We start from the raw sequence: 17931 nt of genomic DNA on the forward strand, positions 1-17931 counted from the left end.
AAAATCCTACAATATGACGCCCAATAAAAGGCCAAGTTTCGCTTATTAAGCCTCATTTCGGAAAAATAAAATAAATGACTACAGCGCCACTAGCATTCTAGAGCTTATGCTTCTACTTTTGCACCAGAGCGATAATTCGGTGCCCGGAGACCTCACTTCCCCGCCTCCATCCAAGTCGTCTTGGGCCAGCATTTCGTAGTTGAAAGCATCTGCTTCTGCTATACGCGCTTTAGCATCAGGATCTTTTTGCATGCCCAGGGGGGGTCTGCGCTGCGTACGTCCTCACCCAGTGCCGAAAGACTATCGGCACCTCGCATGTGATCCAGGACTTTGGCGTACCCGTTTTTGTCAGGTTTTACCAACATGGCCCCGTCCCTGTCAATTTCCATGCCGGGAGAGGAACATCCACTCTCTTTCTAACTCAGCTGACATGAATTTTAGGCCGGGCACGTAGTCGGTAATCCGGTGAAAATGGTTCTCGACAACGATCCGACGGATCGATCAGGTGGAGGACGATTTGCGCAGACTGCGTGGATGGTGATGTGCAGCCATGGATCGAGCTGAATGAAAATTGAGATGGCCACTCCGGCCGTATTCTGGTAATAAATAAATTAATTAATTAATCGTCAGCCGTTTATAAAATATCTTTTCTGACTGCCTGTCAAGTTTAGGCATTACCAAGCCATAAACTTGTTCATATTTGTGTAATGAATTTAAAAGATTAAAATAACTTTATTTTTCTAGGAAATTATGAAGCTCTTTTTCAGTGGAAGGTTTTCACTGTCATCAGACGAGTTTAGTACAATTCCATTTTATTCCACCAAGTAATACGTGGTACTTTTAAAAATACGTATTTCGACCTCAACTGTAAGGTCTTCAGTGTCTCGTACTTGACTCAACTTATTTCTCTGATTTTGTTACATTCTCTATTTTATTTTCTGCTATTTCCATAGCATCTTATTTTCAGAGTTTTCTACTGTGCACTAAAAAGTCACAAAATACGGAACAAACATTTTCAAGCTGACTGACTGAAGTTCTCTATCGGACAAAGCCAAACAAGTAGGTTATTTGTATTGGAGTGATGTGCAAAATTTGCATTGCTTGGCAGCACCTGAGAACAAGGCAGAATAATCAAAACAACAATTGCTTCCAATGATAGGTTCAAAATGTGAAAGCTCCAAAGTGTTGTCGAATGGCAGCAATAAATTCTACTCCTACGCTCTGGCAAAATTTAATATTCATCTCGCACGATTCCGGTACATTTGTTTATCATTGCATGTGTAGTTCAACTCAATTCAGTTCGTTTTTCCATTATCAATACCGGTGTGTCTACCCGAGTAGGAATTTGACTTTATCTTGGCTTTTTCTTGCACATAATAGTATATGGTACCATTTTAAAATAAATGAAAAAAACTTTTTTATTTAACATTATTTTTTCATTACCAATGTCAAGCGGGTTCGAGGATTCGGTCCATTGACATAATGTTGCATATCTTTACAGCTGAACAATTCGTGGCTTTAAATTCATTTGTCTTCGGGGACCTACTTGCCGCACCGTCGTCGGTAGTTTGCATGAAGTGTTCAATGAACAACAATTCAATCGGAAAAGAAAACAGAACATGAACACCGAGTGCAGATCCAGGGAGAGACATCGAGCGTGTGCGACGAGAAAATGTATTTGTATTGTGTTATTTGTTGGTACGTTCACGGAATAAACGATGCCATCCCTGATGCATTGTTCCAGGGTGGTTGCTCGATACGGTGGACCCATTGTGGAATCGTAAACATGCTCAATGCAGGTGATCCATTAAGCTTAAGAACCACACTTCAGAACAAGATAGGAACAACCACCCTACTCCAAGTTCGCGGTATTGTCGAATGGGTTGGAAATAAATATGATTGCCAACCCGCGCGCGTGGTGTTCGTGTACTATGCTCCGCACATGGTAAACGATTCGGGAGGTGAGAGGGAAAAAATACGCATAAAAAGGACTTATCTATCCGGCTTTACTCTCCAGCGATCACCAGAAACGTGAATTCAAAAATAGTTGAGCTTCCTTCTATCAAGTGGAACAAAGAAGCTTAAAAGTTGTTTGCGTACACGTGAGTTGTTCCAAATATTTTATTATTTCGGGAAAACCCATGCAGGGGAAGTGGCGCCATAACTCCTTCGAGACAAAACACTTTTTGGGTATTCTCTAATACTTATTGTGGTTCAGATGGACGATGGACGTAACAAAACTAGGCCTTAATTTATGTTCGTTATATAAAAAAAATATCTACTTAATTGATAAAACGGTATAAAACATTGATATTCTCCACATTTGGATAAAACAACTAACGTTTTGGCGAGGCAAAACGCCGCCCTTGTAGTGGCACTAACCTACAAGGTACCACGCGCCTCCACACGCTTCACGTATTGTCTACATTAGAACGAGAATAACTGACGTGGGGCGCTTTGTTCCCTAAGAGATGGTAACTAAGATTCGTTTTTCCTCCATTAGTTTTCCGGCAACAGAATATTGCTACTTTCTTTAACTGTAAATGATATTTGCATAGTTTGGACATATTGCCCCCCTCGCCCATAGAGTCAAGATATACGCGGGTATTATTTCGACTCAATCTCCTGAAACTTTGTAGAAAATGCATACCATACCGACATACCATACCTCAAATTATCAGACTTCTAATTGCTACATATGTATGGACGTACCTCCCACGCAGCTTTTTCCTTCCTCGTCCGCTTGGTATCCCTCAGCACAGTCGCAGCTGTGCTTCTGACTGTCGCACGTGTAGGCATATTGGCGGCAGTCCTCCACTGCAGCGCAGTATTGTCCGAGTTCTGGGGAAACGTGGAAGAGAAAAAACATCAAATCAGAGCTTGTACTGCCTATAGAGCATAAAAAAAAAAAATACTGTGGCTCCAAAACGTTCAATCATTGTCCAATAGTGGAACCAGTGCAGTCTTGTCTGGCCTAAGGAGTGAAATCACCGTAGTATGAGACTGGATGGAACACATTAGAAGAATTTGTCCTAAAAATGTTGAATTATATTTTAAAAGAATTATTGCATTTTTATTTAAATATAAAATTATTTGAATTGATACTTTCACTTTGGTTACTTTTTTCCATTCTACTTCAAATTTTTTTTTCTGATTTTATAACGTTGCAAAGAGTTTGAAGGTAAATCCATGATTCTTTGATACAGTTTTGTGTTTCTGTTGCTTGTCAAGCTAAGTACGGGACACTGAAAGTCCAAACATGCCAACTATTTCGTATCTTCGTCTTCACAAATGGTAGAAAACGGATCTGAAACCTCAAATCAAATCAAACCGCTAAGCGATAATGTTATTCCCTCTTTTACTGAAAAATCGACCACTATGGGGACAAGAATTTTCCACTGGGACGGGGTGCCATTTCCCATTGCCGTCGTTAACGTCGTCATCGCCGGTCGGCGCCGGTCGATCATTGTTGCTCGAAGAAGAACAACACACCAATCTGCAGCAGTACCAGGTGAAATGAACACAAGACAAAAGTGAATTATTTCTGGTCCATAATGTCAGAAAGGTATAGCTGGTCGTCGTTGTCGTCGTCCATTCGACCAGCAGTGGAGAGAAGAGATGATTGAATCAATCATGCTGCCGGAATTGACCATTTCCATCAATCATTCCGTGCTCCCGTGGAGACGGAAATTAAACCTACCATCATCAGCAGCAGCAGCAGGATCAGGACACGGCAATGAGAGCATGACTTTTGCAGAACTTTCCTAGTTTGGATTAGACGGGTCATAGACCTATAATGGGCAATGATTTCGATGCTTTGATTACGCAATCATCACGTGCACTCGCACCCAATCGATTGTTTCCACCACAGTCGCAGACTTGCTGGAAATTATCATAACTCTGTTTCAGACGAGGGGTTTGAACAAATCGGCTCAGACGGCCAATTTCCTGTAGGTAAGAACAATGCAAAATGCACCCCTTGAGCTTTTTTGATGTTTTCACCGATATAAACAAGAATACCAAACCATTTCAACGTGCAGATGCGAATTTTACAGAACCAACTATATTTCACAATGATTTCATATTCAAAACAATAAGGTTTTCATTACTTTCTAACGCATTCAAAAAATGTTTTAAAAATGTGCCTGGGGCAAAACGCCCGAATGGCAGTGTAAAATTACTCAGTGAATATGGTGAATATGGAGGGATTATTGTCATTTTTTCCTATGCTCAATATTAGATAACTTATTTTAAATTCTATTGATAATATTCGTTCATAAATGTCCTACAACAGATTATATAAGTGATTTTATTAATGAGGTAATTTAGCCCAGGGGGTGCGTTATACACCTTTCTCCCCTATTAAAATTGTCTGCTGATACCGACGTTGATCATGAAAACAGCGAGTTACGTTAGCAAGATAGGTTTGATGCTGGTAGGAAATATTTATTGTATCATATTTCATGACATCGTCGAGACATCTGGCACAATACAACGTGTATAACGATGAATTTACTTGAAAAAAAAATCGGCACATTGAATACGTAAAAGTATTTCGTATTTCGCCCTCTCTCTGGTTTTGCCTCAGAATAAAACAAGAAATTGCGGAGGGCAATAATATGTATTGAAAGGTGTAAAATATTTTTTTGGTAAATTAAAGTATACTTATTTGATAAATTAGACTAAATCTCATAACTTTGTCAATCAAATTAGATTCTGGGATGATTATCGCCTTCAGTAGTTCAGTTTTCAATAAAAAGACAGACAGCTCAACGCAGGAGAGTGTTGCTGAGAGAAGAACGAGAAGTACTCTGATACGTGATATCCGTAACGGAGTCGGAAACTCAGGGATAGAAGAAAGACAAACAAAAAGCCCGGATACAATCGGTTTGTGTGACAAAGACGTACGGTGTAACATGGTCGCTATTTTGTAAATATTATTTTTAGATTTATTGAATATATTCGTGAAATTGTACATATAATATAATAACATAATATAAATATTTCCGTTCTATTTATTATTTTTGTTCTCAATGTTAATTTATTTTCTATTTGTAATTATTTATGTTCATTGTTAAATTCACTTGCATCCCATAGTCATTTATGTTGAGATATTCAGTGTCCCCATTTCCAATAAAATGCACTACTTCAAATCCGCATAGCTTGCATTCAAGTCGCCTTCATTAATCAAAGCGTATGCAATCATTCCCACTCCGCTATAAAACTCGAGGGGTCAAAGTTCAAATCCGAGTGTTGCTCTCTTCTAAAAAGTATAAGAGTCCAAAGATAAATTAAGCGAGACAGGTCATTCAGACGAAAAGGAAAGCGAAAGAGATAGCGCTTTAATCGGTTCACATTCGTGGTTGATGAGAATCGTCGTTGATCAAGTCGTGCAATTACTTCGGTAATTTCACGTACTTCCGGTCACGAAGCAATAAGTCCTCACTTATTCTGAGGGCTTCAAGAACTTCTACTCGTCCATTCTGACCTGGACCGTGGAAGAGGCGAGAGTGCGTGAAAATCTTTTAGTGTCGCGGTGTGTTTTATCTGGTAATTTATTTAAAATGTGAGAAGTCTTTAAGATTAAATTAAATGTTACTTTCTGTTCCTTCAGTGTAGCCAAAGTTATTGACCTTTGTCAAAGGTTACGTGCGGTCAAATTGTGTGTGCGATTCAGTAAAAGAGAAGGTAATTAGTGAAATTGTTGTGTGGAGAATTTTTTTGTTAAATGTGTCGAACAGCCGTTCGACGGCTTTTTATTTAGGATTCGCTTCTAGCGATCCACGGCCCATACTCGGCACACCGCATCCACAAGCCAAACGCAACTCTCGACCCCACGCTTCAGTGCACAGAAGTCCCGGTTTGAGGGGAAAGCCGGAAGGGAACCATCGTTCCGACAGAGTGGCCATCGAAAGCCTTTTTTCTTCGCTACGACCCGTAGCGCGACAGCATCAAGCCTTCGACGATCCCCATCGTCGTCATCTGCGCCATCTTTTGTCGGTGCGCGCGTCTCAGTACCAGTTCGGGACCATCCACCGTCTGGGAATTTCCGTTGCGCAGCAGTCCATCGTTTTGGACCAATCGTCGCCGTAGTCTACGAGAGAACTCCGCCATCGTCGCATTTGGCACGGTTGCCGCAATACATCGCCTCCATCGACGGCCCGCCGGTAAAATTCTGCTTTACCATCAGCTTTCGTCCGCTGCCGGACAAAGGGTACCGTGAGTACAAAGCCAAACAAATAACAATACGCATGCGTTAAACTCCACACACTAATCCCGAGCTCGAAGATCGACGATGGTCGATAGTAGAAGTTAGACGTCGATAGAAGCCAGAAATCCGCACACACACAGTAGGGAAAGCTAGAGAGGAAAGAAGAGAAGAAGGAACACGAAACATGAAATAAAAACCTAGGTTAAGGTGATTATAGAATAAAGCCCGTGGTGAATTTCAAATTCACCACACGTTTATCTACATACATTTCCAAAAGCCCATATCTGGCGTAATAGATTTCGTCCAGTGCCGAAACTCAAATTATGATTGTTCAGCATAACTGAGCAAACAATCTACCATTATTTCAGCCCCATATACGTTATGGATCTTTCATCTCGTGCTCTTGAAAAAAAAATGGAAAAGCATGTGGTTTACAAAATGGCCAATTTCTGGCTTCATTCTATAATCACCTTAATGAAAACTGAATAAAGCCAATATTTTTTTTGTTTGTGTTACTCTATGGCTGTAGTTTTGTAATGTTAGCGCTTTCCCTGTAACAGTTTATTTTGTCTTCGAGATTTCTCACGTTCGCGTCGTTCTACTGATTTAGTTGTTTTTTTTGTTTTTTTTTGTACGCCAGGATAGACTGCCTGGGAAATCAGTCTCTCCACTCACGTGTCTGAAGCAACTAGGAATTTTTGAATTGGGGGAAGTCTTCCAATGATGATACGCGTGAGTGGTGTCTTTGTGTACTGGTAGAACGACGGTTAGCACCAACCATTTTTGTGGAAAGCTTAGGGCGTTTCCTAATTTTGGAGAAATCTCGATTAGGCTTTTTGTTTGAATTCCTGTTTCGTCCCCTAAATCGCTATTTGGACTCTTATACATTAAATCCGCCCTGAGTTGGGTTTCTTGCCGGGCAAACAAACCTCGACAGACGGTCCTCTTCGGAGGTGGCGCTTAAGCCGTCTGTTTTTGGAGTCGGGAACGGGACGGGAAAAAGGGGAAAAACCTTTAGCCGCATTTGCGCGCTATAAATTTTGGCGCCCTAACGTTTAGAAGGCAGACATTTTTTCGATTTTTGGACGCTCATTGGAAATTGCACGTTTTTTGGATATTTCTTTCCTTTTTTGGTATTGTTACAAACACATTCTTTACATAAAAACTATTTATTATTATTTCTATTTATATGCGGTATTTAACTCCTTTCATTTCTATTATACAATATTTAGTTTAGTACACATTATTCACACAAATTGGTTTCCTTTTTACTTATTATAAACGTATTGTTTGTTGTGTGAATTTAAAATTATATTTGTGTAAATTGTGCCGTTTAAAATTTCCTTCATAATAAAAAAGTATACATAAGTGACCCTAGAAGTGATTTGAATATTATTGAGACCTGTACAGATTCCATTATCCTACAAAATGTTATTTCCACACGCTGATTACTTGACAAACGAAGAAATTAATTATGAGCTAATTTTGCGAAATTATAAGGAGGATATCAAGAAAGATGAGCAAACAAAACTGCGGTTGTTGCGGAAACTTTTTCAAAAGGAGGGAAGGGACTATAGATCTCCATACAAATTCGAACAGGAGGTTGACATTATCTCGAATAGGGTACAACAGATTCAACAAGCGTGGCAGGAAAAAGAGGGGGATCCTGGACTAGTATCTCGATTAAGACACTACTACCTACGAGTTAGGAGGGCGGAGACCTCAGACAGGGAAGCAGAGAACATCAGAAAAGACCTTCTTAGGTCTATTTCAGAGACTCTTCGAAGCGACACTGAAAAAGCTTCCGGGGACGAGATAGGTAGGACAGATCTTGGGAAAAAAACTTCTCCTGGCCATGACGATGAAATAGGGAAAAATTTAGGTACCAGACCGAAGGAAAAGAGTTCGTTCTTGAAACCAGAAGTTGCTCGGCCATCGTACGAAGAACTGCAAAGCAAGGTCCGTGAACTACAAGATGCTCTTCAACAATTACGAATGCGGGGTGGTCAGAAGGCTCAGCAGAAATCGCGAAACAACGAACAAGCCGAACGGGAAGAGCAGAGTAGAAGCAGGATCACGGAACGAGACGATAGGAGACAATATGGTTACGAACCGGAAGAGGTCAAACGAAATGAAGGAAAGGGTTGCACGAGCAAGCAAAAAGACGTGAAAAGCTGGAATTTCGAACAACGCAGAGAGGACACGACTGACGAATCTGATGATGGAGCGAATGGTAGAAGAGGTTACGGCTGGCATGGCGCGCATGACCTGCAAGGTCCACCTCAACAGAGCGGAAGATGGGATCGCATTCGACCAAGCGAGCAACGACGAAATTGGAGATCGCCTAGCGATGAACGTTACAGCACTAGAGGGTCGTACAATTCGGAAGATCATCGGGGTAGAAACTATCGCCAAGCTCGAAGGATCGAGCATTGGAAGCTCTCCTTCTCCGGCGACAACAGAACGACGTCGGTAGAAATCTTTTTGTACAAACTTAAAAAGATTGCTCAGCGGGAGGAAGTTTCTCAGCGAAGTTTACTCCGTGACATTCACCTAATCCTGGAAGGACAAGCCTCGGATTGGTTCTTCACTTACGTGGACGAATTCGAAGATTGGGACGATTTTGAGGAGAAAATTCGTTTTAGGTTCGGAAATCCGAACCAGGATCAGGGGATTCGGCAGAAGATCCACGAGCGTAAGCAACAGAGAGGAGAACCGTTCAGTGCTTTCCTGTCAGAAATCGAGCGATTGAACAAGATGCTCTCAAAACCACTCTCTCGAAGGCGAAAATTTGAGGTGGTTTGGGACAATATGCGCCCACACTACCGCTCAAAAATCTCCATCGTTCGAGTACGAGACCTTGAGCATCTGATAGAACTGAATCACAGGATTGACGCAGCTGACAGCAGTTTCCATTCGCAATCGGAGACGAGAATAGCAGAACCGAGAAATCATCGCAACGTGCATCACGTAGAGTGCGCTTCATCGCAGGACGACGATGAAGGTCCGGAGGAACTGGCTGTCGTAGACACCAGGTCGAACCAGAGAGGAAACAGAGTAAGTGGAAGAAGCCATCAAACTGGATCGCGAGACACCGGCGCCATGAGCCAGCAGCATGCAGACCGAACGACAGGAAATCTGTGTTGGAACTGTAAAAAGCCGGGTCACAATTGGCGAGATTGTAAGGAACCACGAGCAATCTTTTGTTACGGTTGCGGAGAGCTGGGAAGAACGATTCGTTCCTGTCAACGATGCGCAGAATCCAGCCACATGCGAAGTGGTCAGTATCAGGGAAACCAATAAGAGAGTGTTCGCCAGGGAACTCGAACATTCCATTGAACATTAGTGTTCCCAAGGAAGCGACGAATTTCGATCCGGTGGACCGGATCTACACCATAAAAATACAGACGAGACGATGCCCATATTTACGTGTAAAGGTTTTCGACACAGAGATCGTAGCTTTGCTAGACTCTGGGGCCGGAATAAGTGTGGTAAACTCACTGGAGTTGGCTGAGAAATATGACCTCAAACTACAACCAACGCGACTCAGAGTCAGCACAGCTGACAATAGCGAGTACCGATGCTTAGGATACCTCAACATCCCTTACACCTACAAGAACGTGACTAGAGTGGTACCAACGGTGGTGGTACCGAGGCAGAAGAAACTATTGCCTTTACACTGGAGCCAGTGGGAGAGCTTCCTAGGATCGAGTCGACAGGTAGTGATACGACACTAGACGTGCCGACCTTCGACATCCCAGAGGATAAGCAGGAACCCACAGTGGAAACCTTGGAGACGGAACACGAGTTGACCAATCGAGAGCGACAGGAGTTGATTCAGGTGGTGAAGAAGTTTGAATTTACCAGTAGCGGGAATCTAGGGCGGACGCAATTGATCGAACACGAAATCGTGCTGAAGGAGGGAGCGAAACCGAAGAATCAGGTAATGTACCGATCAGCTCCAGCGATTCAAAAGGAAATCGATGCGGAAATACAACGTTTCAAGGATATGGGCGTCATAGAAGAGTGCTACAGTGAGTGGACAAACCCCCTAGTTCCGGTCAGGAAGTCTAACGGGAAAATTAGGGTTTGTTTAGACTCACGTAGACTAAATAGCATGACCATCAAAGACAGCTATCCCATAAGCTAGCCATATGCTAGAAATTTTCCAACGCCTGGAGAATGCAAAATACTTCTCAATCATCGATTTGAAGGACGCATACTTCCAAGTACCGCTAAAAAAGGAATGTCGAAACTATACAGCTTTCCGGACCAGTAAAGGACTGTACAGGTTCAAGGTATTGCCATTCGGGCTAACCAACGCGCCCTTTACCATGTGCAGGTTAATGGACAAGGTCATCGGATTTGACTTAATCCCCTCGGTGTTCGTCTATCTGGACGACATCGTGATAGCGTCCAGGACCCTGAAAGAGCACATGCGTCTATTGAGAATTGTAGCGGAAAGGTTGAGGAAGGCAAACCTTACCATCTCCCTCGAAAAATCGCGGTTCTGTCGTAAGCAGGTGAAATATCTTGGCTATCTGCTGACGGAACGGGGTGTAGCTATCGATGGCTCGAGAATTTCGCCAATTCTGGACTACGCTCGGCCAAAGACGGTCAAAGACGTGCGGAGGTTGCTGGGATTAGCAGGTTTCTACCAGCGATTTATACAGAATTACAGCCGGATTACAACGCCGATAACGGACCTCTTGAAGAAAGCGAAGAAAAAGTTCGAGTGGACAGAAGCAGCGGAAGACGCATTCACGGAGCTGAAATCAGTGTTGACCTCGGCACCGATTCTATCCAATCCAGACTTCAACAAACCTTTCACCATCGAAAGTGATGCATCGGATACAGCGGTAGGAGCTGCTCTTATCCAGGAAATTGATGGCGAGAATAGGGTGGTTGCTTATTTCAGCAAGAAGCTCAGCAGGACTAGAAAAGCGTGCTGGAGCGTGGAGAAGGAGTGCTGTTGGCCAATGAAAGCTTCCGCCACTATGTATACTATAGAAAATCGCGTTTCAGAGTGATCACGGATGCACGCAGCCTCCTCTGGTTGTTTACCATTGGAGTGGAGTCCGGGAACTCCAAACTCCTGCGATGGGCGCTGAAGATCCAATCGTACGACATTCAGCTCGAATATCGGAAAGGAGCGAATAATATTACGGCCGACTGCCTCTCTAGATCCGTAAACCTCCTAGAATTGTCAGTCCAGGACGACGAATACGAGGAACACGTTAAAAGTATTCGAAGCAATCCGGAGAAACACACCGGTTATCGTGTCACTGATGGAAACATTTTTCGGTACATGGCAGCCAAGAACCGAACCGAGGACAACCGATTTCGTTGGAAACTGATTCCGCGGGAAATGGAACGAGCCGAAATTATGAAGAAAGAGCATGAGGTTGCACATTTCGGAGTAGAGAAGACGTTGCAGGGCCTTAAACGCCGGTATTGGTGGCCTAAACTGGCCAAACACGTAAGGAACTTTTGTCAGCAGTGCCTAAAATGCCAAACGTCCAAAGCGGGGAACATCAATGCTACACCGCCGATGGGTGCTCAAAAAGAGTTCGTAGAGTATCCATGGCAATTCGTAACATTGGATTACGTCGGTCCTCTGCCTGCATCCGGTAAAGGTAGACACACGTGCCTGCTTGTCGCAACAGACGTCTTCAGCAAGTTTGTCTTGGTGCAGCCCTTTCGTGAAGCGAAAGCCAACTCCTTAGTCGAGTTCGTCAAAAAAATGATCTTCCTGCTTTTCGGAGTACCGGAGGTAATTTTAACCGATAACGGTACGCAGTTTACCTCGAAAGTTTTCCGCGATCTGCTGGCCGATTATGGCGTTAATCACTGGCTCACCCCGTCGTACCACCCCCAAGTGAACAACACGGAGAGAGTGAATCGGGTTGTCACGACAGCGATTCGGGCCACCATTGGACAGCACAAGGACTGGGCAGAAAATTTGCAGACGATTGCATGTGCAATTCGTAACGCAGTGCACGAGTCTACGAAGTACACACCGTATTTCGTGGTATTCGCAAGCCAGAGTAAACGCGACGAGCGATGCGACGCGACACGACTCACGTAAAAGAATAACAATCATTATCAACAGGCTGTCAAATTGCACTGTCGCGTCGCGTCGCATCGCACGTCGCGTTTACTCTGGCTTGCCCCTACGGAAAGTCGACGATAACTTTCGTGAAGAAAATGGTTTCGTTGAGTGAGGGTGATGATATCGAGTGAAAAAGACCAAATTTCGGAAGCCGAATATAGTTCGGAAGAGCAGCTACGAATAGCCTGAGTTTGCCGAACTTTTACGGCGGGTTAGTGAATGCCTTAGAGGATTGGCCGGACACGGACTCAGCAATGCAGTTGGTGAGCTCGTGAACTCGAACTTAGTGCCGATTCAGTGTATTCAATGAGAAGCTCAGCAACACACAGGAAGAAAGGAACTGCTACTCACGATTTAAATTGGTCCTACTGTATAAACCCGGGTCACTTGCACATGGGGCCCTCTTTAGTCTATCAGAAAGGCGCGCGACTACAGAGCAAGACCATGCTGTGGGTTCGATTCCCGGTGCCGGCCGGCGGTAATTTTCGGACTGGAAATTGTCTCGATCTCCCTGGGCATAAAAGTATCATCGTGTTAGCCTCATGATATACGAATGCAAAAATGGTACCATGACTCAGAAACCTCGCAGTTAATGAAGTTGAAGAAGAAGACATGTAGCGAGATTGCCTTTCGCCAGTTCTGTAGAAGAGAGGTGATGAAGAACAGAAGAGGTCCGTAGATAAACAAAGTGGCAAGAAGGCTAAGATCAACATCAGTGTGTCAATGCGATAGATACCCGAGCAGGAGAAATTGGCTCAATAATACTTAATTCTGTTATTGATACCATACTTTGTTATGAACTAGCCCCGGTGTTGAACTTAATCTAGAATTAAAAAAACACCTAAATAACACCATAACAAACTCAGTTATTAAATTGAATTTCAATACCAAATGCCTAACCAATTATTATTCGTTTGGTATTGAAATACCTTAACACGGTATGCCTCAAGTACTCTGCATATAAGTTTTTGGTATTATTTTTTGGTATTTTACCTCTTATGCAAGGCTAAATCATACCAATTTCTGTTATCGATGTCGTCGCTCCTGCTCGGGTATGGGGCTTGTTGACGTTCGGTATGTTTCATTGGTTTCCAGTGGATTTTGGTGGACAAACTGGCCACAGATGGCTTCACGGTCGTTTTCAATGCCACCAGATGTGACATCAGTGATGCTGCCGAATCATTGCCGGTAGTAAGAGAGCACTCTGACTGTATATGTATATCTGCTGAAGCAAGCAAAGTCGTTCAAGAAAGCTCAACCCATATTTGTCAGCATCTGTGACACCGCGTTTTAGACATAGGCATCCGATTAGGAGAGGAGTAGTTGAGCACCAGTTATCGACTGTGGCATCCATGAATGCTGCGCCTGGGATGAAATTGACGTAAAGTTCGTTTCCCAAATCAGCGAAGAGGAATCAACGCAAGTGCTAGATCTAGTCCATATGGTCAATTTACATATTTGCTAGTTCTAGGATACCTTGGGGATGTTTTTATTTGTAAAGCTAAATTTCCCCGTAGTATATCCCATGAAAAAAAAAAGAAAAAAAAACGAAAGACAAAAGATCGAAGAGACAAAAGGTCGATGGGACAAAAGGTCGAAGGGATAAAAGGTCGGATGAACAAAAGGTCGACGGGACAAAAGGTCGAGGGAACAAAACGTCGAAGGGACAAAAGGTCGAAGGGACAAAAAGTCGAATGGTCGAAGGCACAGAATGTCGAAAGACAAAAGGTCGACAGACAAAAGGTCGAAGAGACAAAAGGTCGATGGTACAAAAGGTCGAAGGGATAAAAGGTCGAAAGGACAAAAGGTCGACGGGACAAAAGGTCGAGGGGATAAAACGTCGACGGCACAAAAGGTCGAAGGGACAATAGGTCAAAGGGACAAAAAGTCGAATGGACAAGAGGTCGAATGAACAAAATTTGAAAATCTATAATTCAGTATACATGAAAAATACTAAATATACGACTCGGAATATTCGAGAGACGGGTGCTTAAGACCATCTCTGGCAGAGTACAAAAATACAATGTGTGGCGGCGAAGAATGAACTACGAGCTAGCCCAGTTATACGGTGAACCCAGTATCCAGAAGATAGCTAAAGCCGGAAGGGTACGATGGGCAGGGCATGTTGCAAGAATTCCGGACAACTACCCTGCAAAGATGGTGTTCGCTTCCGATCCGGCAGGTACGAGAAGGCGTGGAGCACAGCGAGCGAGGTGGACCAGACCAAGTGTAAAACGACTTGGCGAGCGTGGGGCGCATTCGAGGATGGAGAGCTGGGGCCTGGAACCGTGAGTTAAGGTCGTTGCCGACCAGACTTTGTGGAATTCCATCGACGTTCCCATCGGTGTCAGCATTTTGGAGTTGGCAACATCGAGGCGCATCAGCAGAACCAGGCGAACGATATCGAGGGCGATCATCAAACCTGTACCTACCGAGGCAGTGCAGACTCAGCATACTTGTAATGTAGTTAAGTTCAGGATAATAAATCAGTCGAGTCAAGTACGAGACACTGGAGACCACCTTACTGTTGAGGTCGAAATACGTATCTGTCAAGGTACGATTAAGTGGTGAAATTCAATGGGATTGTACAAACGCGTCTTATGACAAGTGATAATAAAGCAGTTGGTTGTGAACAGTGAAGGTAGTTAGACGTTTAAGTTTTTTTAAAAGTACTCTGTGTTCTCGAACTATTAACTCGTGTATTGTGGTGTCAAATTGTTGATTCAATGGTTTCTGTTTAGATGTAAACTCCGATGACGGTACTTGCATTATAGTTTTCCTTTGTATTGTTCTCAATACTATGGCTTTTAAATTTTAACCAATTTTGTAATTTCGACCTTTTGTCCCTTCGACCTTTTATCCTTTCGACATTTTGTCCTTTCGACATTTTGTCCCGTCGACCTTTTATCCATTCGACTTTTTGTCCATTTGACCTTTTGTACTTCGACCTTTTGTCTTTCGACCTTTTGTCATAGATTCGGAGTGAGAGCTATTAATGTATTTGGTACCGCAAAAGGAATAAATTGCATGTAGGCTGTGAGACAGGGAAAGCATTATTTGAATTTTCATTGCGATGGTTTTCGGTCGAATTGAAAGAAGAGAATGAAGATTGGGCATGTGTGGGCATGAAAGAGTGGAACGATTTTCAGTCGGTTTCAAGTGCCGTTCATGGTCTGGAACTCAGACTACAAATGAAGAAACAGAGAGCGAAATTCTGAATCATTCTGTTGGCTATTTTAGAGGCAGTAGCACGTCTCAGTTTATTCTTGCGGATGATAATCGTTTGATTACTATCCGAAGTGGTAAGTTAAATTAAAAGTTACGACATACACTTGAGTAAACATTTTGATTTTAAAAAATAAAACAACATTTTTTCGCCGAAATTTCATCAATGCATCTCAAAGATGATTAATATTGGGTTCCGTTCCACTTCTTATTTCGAAATTTTGTGGTCTCGATTTTGAGAAAAATCAACATATTTCTACAAAATAAATACAAGAAAAATGTGTATCTTAATGTACTATATTAGCACATAAAAACATTGAAAATTGTTGGTTTGAAATTCCTACGATGCAAGATCTACTCATATTCTTTGAATTGAGGTAACAATTCCCGAAATTGGATGTAAGACGGCGAAAATACGACCAAAAATGTTTGCCTATACTTTCTGAGGGTGAACCCAAACTTTTGGCTAGGAGTGTAGATGCGTGTGATTGATCTGTTAATTGCCGTAGGGGGTTGCACCGTATTAATCACATTACCGCTAGGGTAACTTAATGAGGGTAGCATTAACTTTACCGTAGCATAGTGGTAGAACGCCCGTCTAGCGTACTGAGAGATGTGGGTTCGATTATTGTATGACATTTGCCAGAAAACTATTTACCAGAATCAATTTGCCAGGATGATTTTTGCCAGAAAGCCATTTCCCAGGATAGACCATTTTCCAGAATGTGATTTGCCAGAATGTACCATTCGCCAGAAATATCAAAAGACAGCTATTTGCTTTCATTGAAGAAGTTACATCTGCAAGTCAAGGCAAAATGTCTACTTCTAAAGAAGGAATCATATCCACAGTTGCCATATTCAAACACGGACACGGGTAAACACCTACTGTTAAATAGAGGATAACATCTACCCTTGCCTCAATCGGAGCAAGCGCCTTCTTTAAAAAAAGATTTTATCCACCATTGCTTCATTTTTTACAAACGCCTATTTTAAACAATGGATCAACTCCACCACTGCCTTAATCCGGGCAAGCGCTTGCATTTAAAGAAGGGATCACATTCACCATTGCCTTAATCCGGGCAAGCGCCTGCTTTTAAAGAAGGGGTCACGCCCACCATTACCTTAATCCGGGTAAGCACTTATTTTGAAAGAAGGGATCATACCTACCATTCCCTTGATCCGGGAAATCACCTATTAGAAAGAAAGGATCACATCCGCCATTTTTGCCTTAATCCGGGCAAGCTGCTATACTTATGTATGCTTACTTCTTATGTACAGATTAGGTATTTTCAATTTTTATTTTATCGACCGGTGCAGTGTTATATAAATTATAAAAAATGTCCCTTATGCCAAATGGCCCTCCCTTTTGCGCTGTTCATAGTTATGCCAAAAGGTCATGGCGTTAGGAATTATTGCGCATACTAGGCAAACGTGCGCATGGCGAATAGGTGATGATCAATTCTAGGGAATGGTCCCGAGCAGCACAATTTAGATCTATTTGGTTGCAGGAACTTATATATGACAGGACTTGGTCGTATAAGTGACAGCTACTCGTTTATGACAAGTGTGTCGCTTGGGGTGCATTCTGGCGAATGACTTTCTGGGGAATGGTCCATTCTGGCAAAAGGCCTTCTGGCAAATGACTTTCTGGCGAATGTCATACAACCTTTCAATTCTATTATCGACCGTTGCGGTGTTATATTCCTCACTAGAAAACAACTAAAAAATAACAACAAAGCAAAATTATGAAAAATGTCCCTTATGCTAAATGACGCCTCCCTTTGACGCTGTTCACAGTTATGCCAAAAGTTCATGGCATTAAGACGTATTGCGCATACTGGGCAAACGCGTGCATTGCAGATAGGTAATAACCAATTCTAGGAAATGGTGCATTCTGGCAAACGGCTTTCTGGGGAATGGGTCATTCTGGCAAATTGATTCTTGCAAAAGACCTTCTGGCGAATCTCATACAACTGGTTCGATTCTCGCCGGTAGGCAGTGGATATTTTTGCATATTTCATAAATATTATCCTCCTCAAAAAACATGTTTTCGGTCCTCAGTATCGTTTTCCACATACCGTCGTCGGAGGTGACAATGGGTCAAATGAGGGTATGAATGGGTCACTGTTTCAACTACTTAAAATGCTTGTAGGATGGATTGAATGTATCTGAGGGCAAGAAGACTAAAATATAAGAGACCTTTTTGAACGATTTTGCTCTACGACCTCCAGGCTGCCGATGAGAGTGATGACCCATTTTCCCCGCCCCCCAGACCCATTGTGTGAGTGTGTGGGGGTGGGGGGGCGTTTGACCGAATACCGTTGGGCGAAGGCCACTAGGCAGATAGTTCTTTGGCCGAATATACTATTTGGCCGAACAGACC

General features: G+C 42.8%; 1 protein-coding gene and 1 long non-coding RNA gene across 3 annotated transcripts in view; one reads left to right on the top strand and one right to left on the bottom strand.

Annotated features, from left to right (window-relative positions):
* LOC134222896 (uncharacterized) overlaps positions 1 to 17931 on the bottom strand; it is an 80640-nt gene that overhangs the window by 26743 nt on the left and 35966 nt on the right. For both annotated transcript variants that reach the window (XM_062702048.1, XM_062702043.1), the window contains one exon: positions 2713 to 2841. In XM_062702048.1, coding sequence (XP_062558032.1) covers positions 2713 to 2841 — 129 coding nt within the window. The remainder of the gene's footprint in view (positions 1 to 2712; positions 2842 to 17931) is intronic.
* LOC134208188 (uncharacterized) lies at positions 5363 to 6352 on the top strand. The gene is made up of 3 exons (XR_009978535.1): positions 5363 to 5550; positions 5626 to 5688; positions 5742 to 6352. It is a non-coding gene; the product is annotated as an uncharacterized LOC134208188 (long non-coding RNA).

Source organism: Armigeres subalbatus, chromosome 1 (assembly GCF_024139115.2).
Source record: "Armigeres subalbatus isolate Guangzhou_Male chromosome 1, GZ_Asu_2, whole genome shotgun sequence".
In the NCBI taxonomy this organism is placed as follows: Eukaryota; Metazoa; Arthropoda; class Insecta; order Diptera; family Culicidae; genus Armigeres; species Armigeres subalbatus.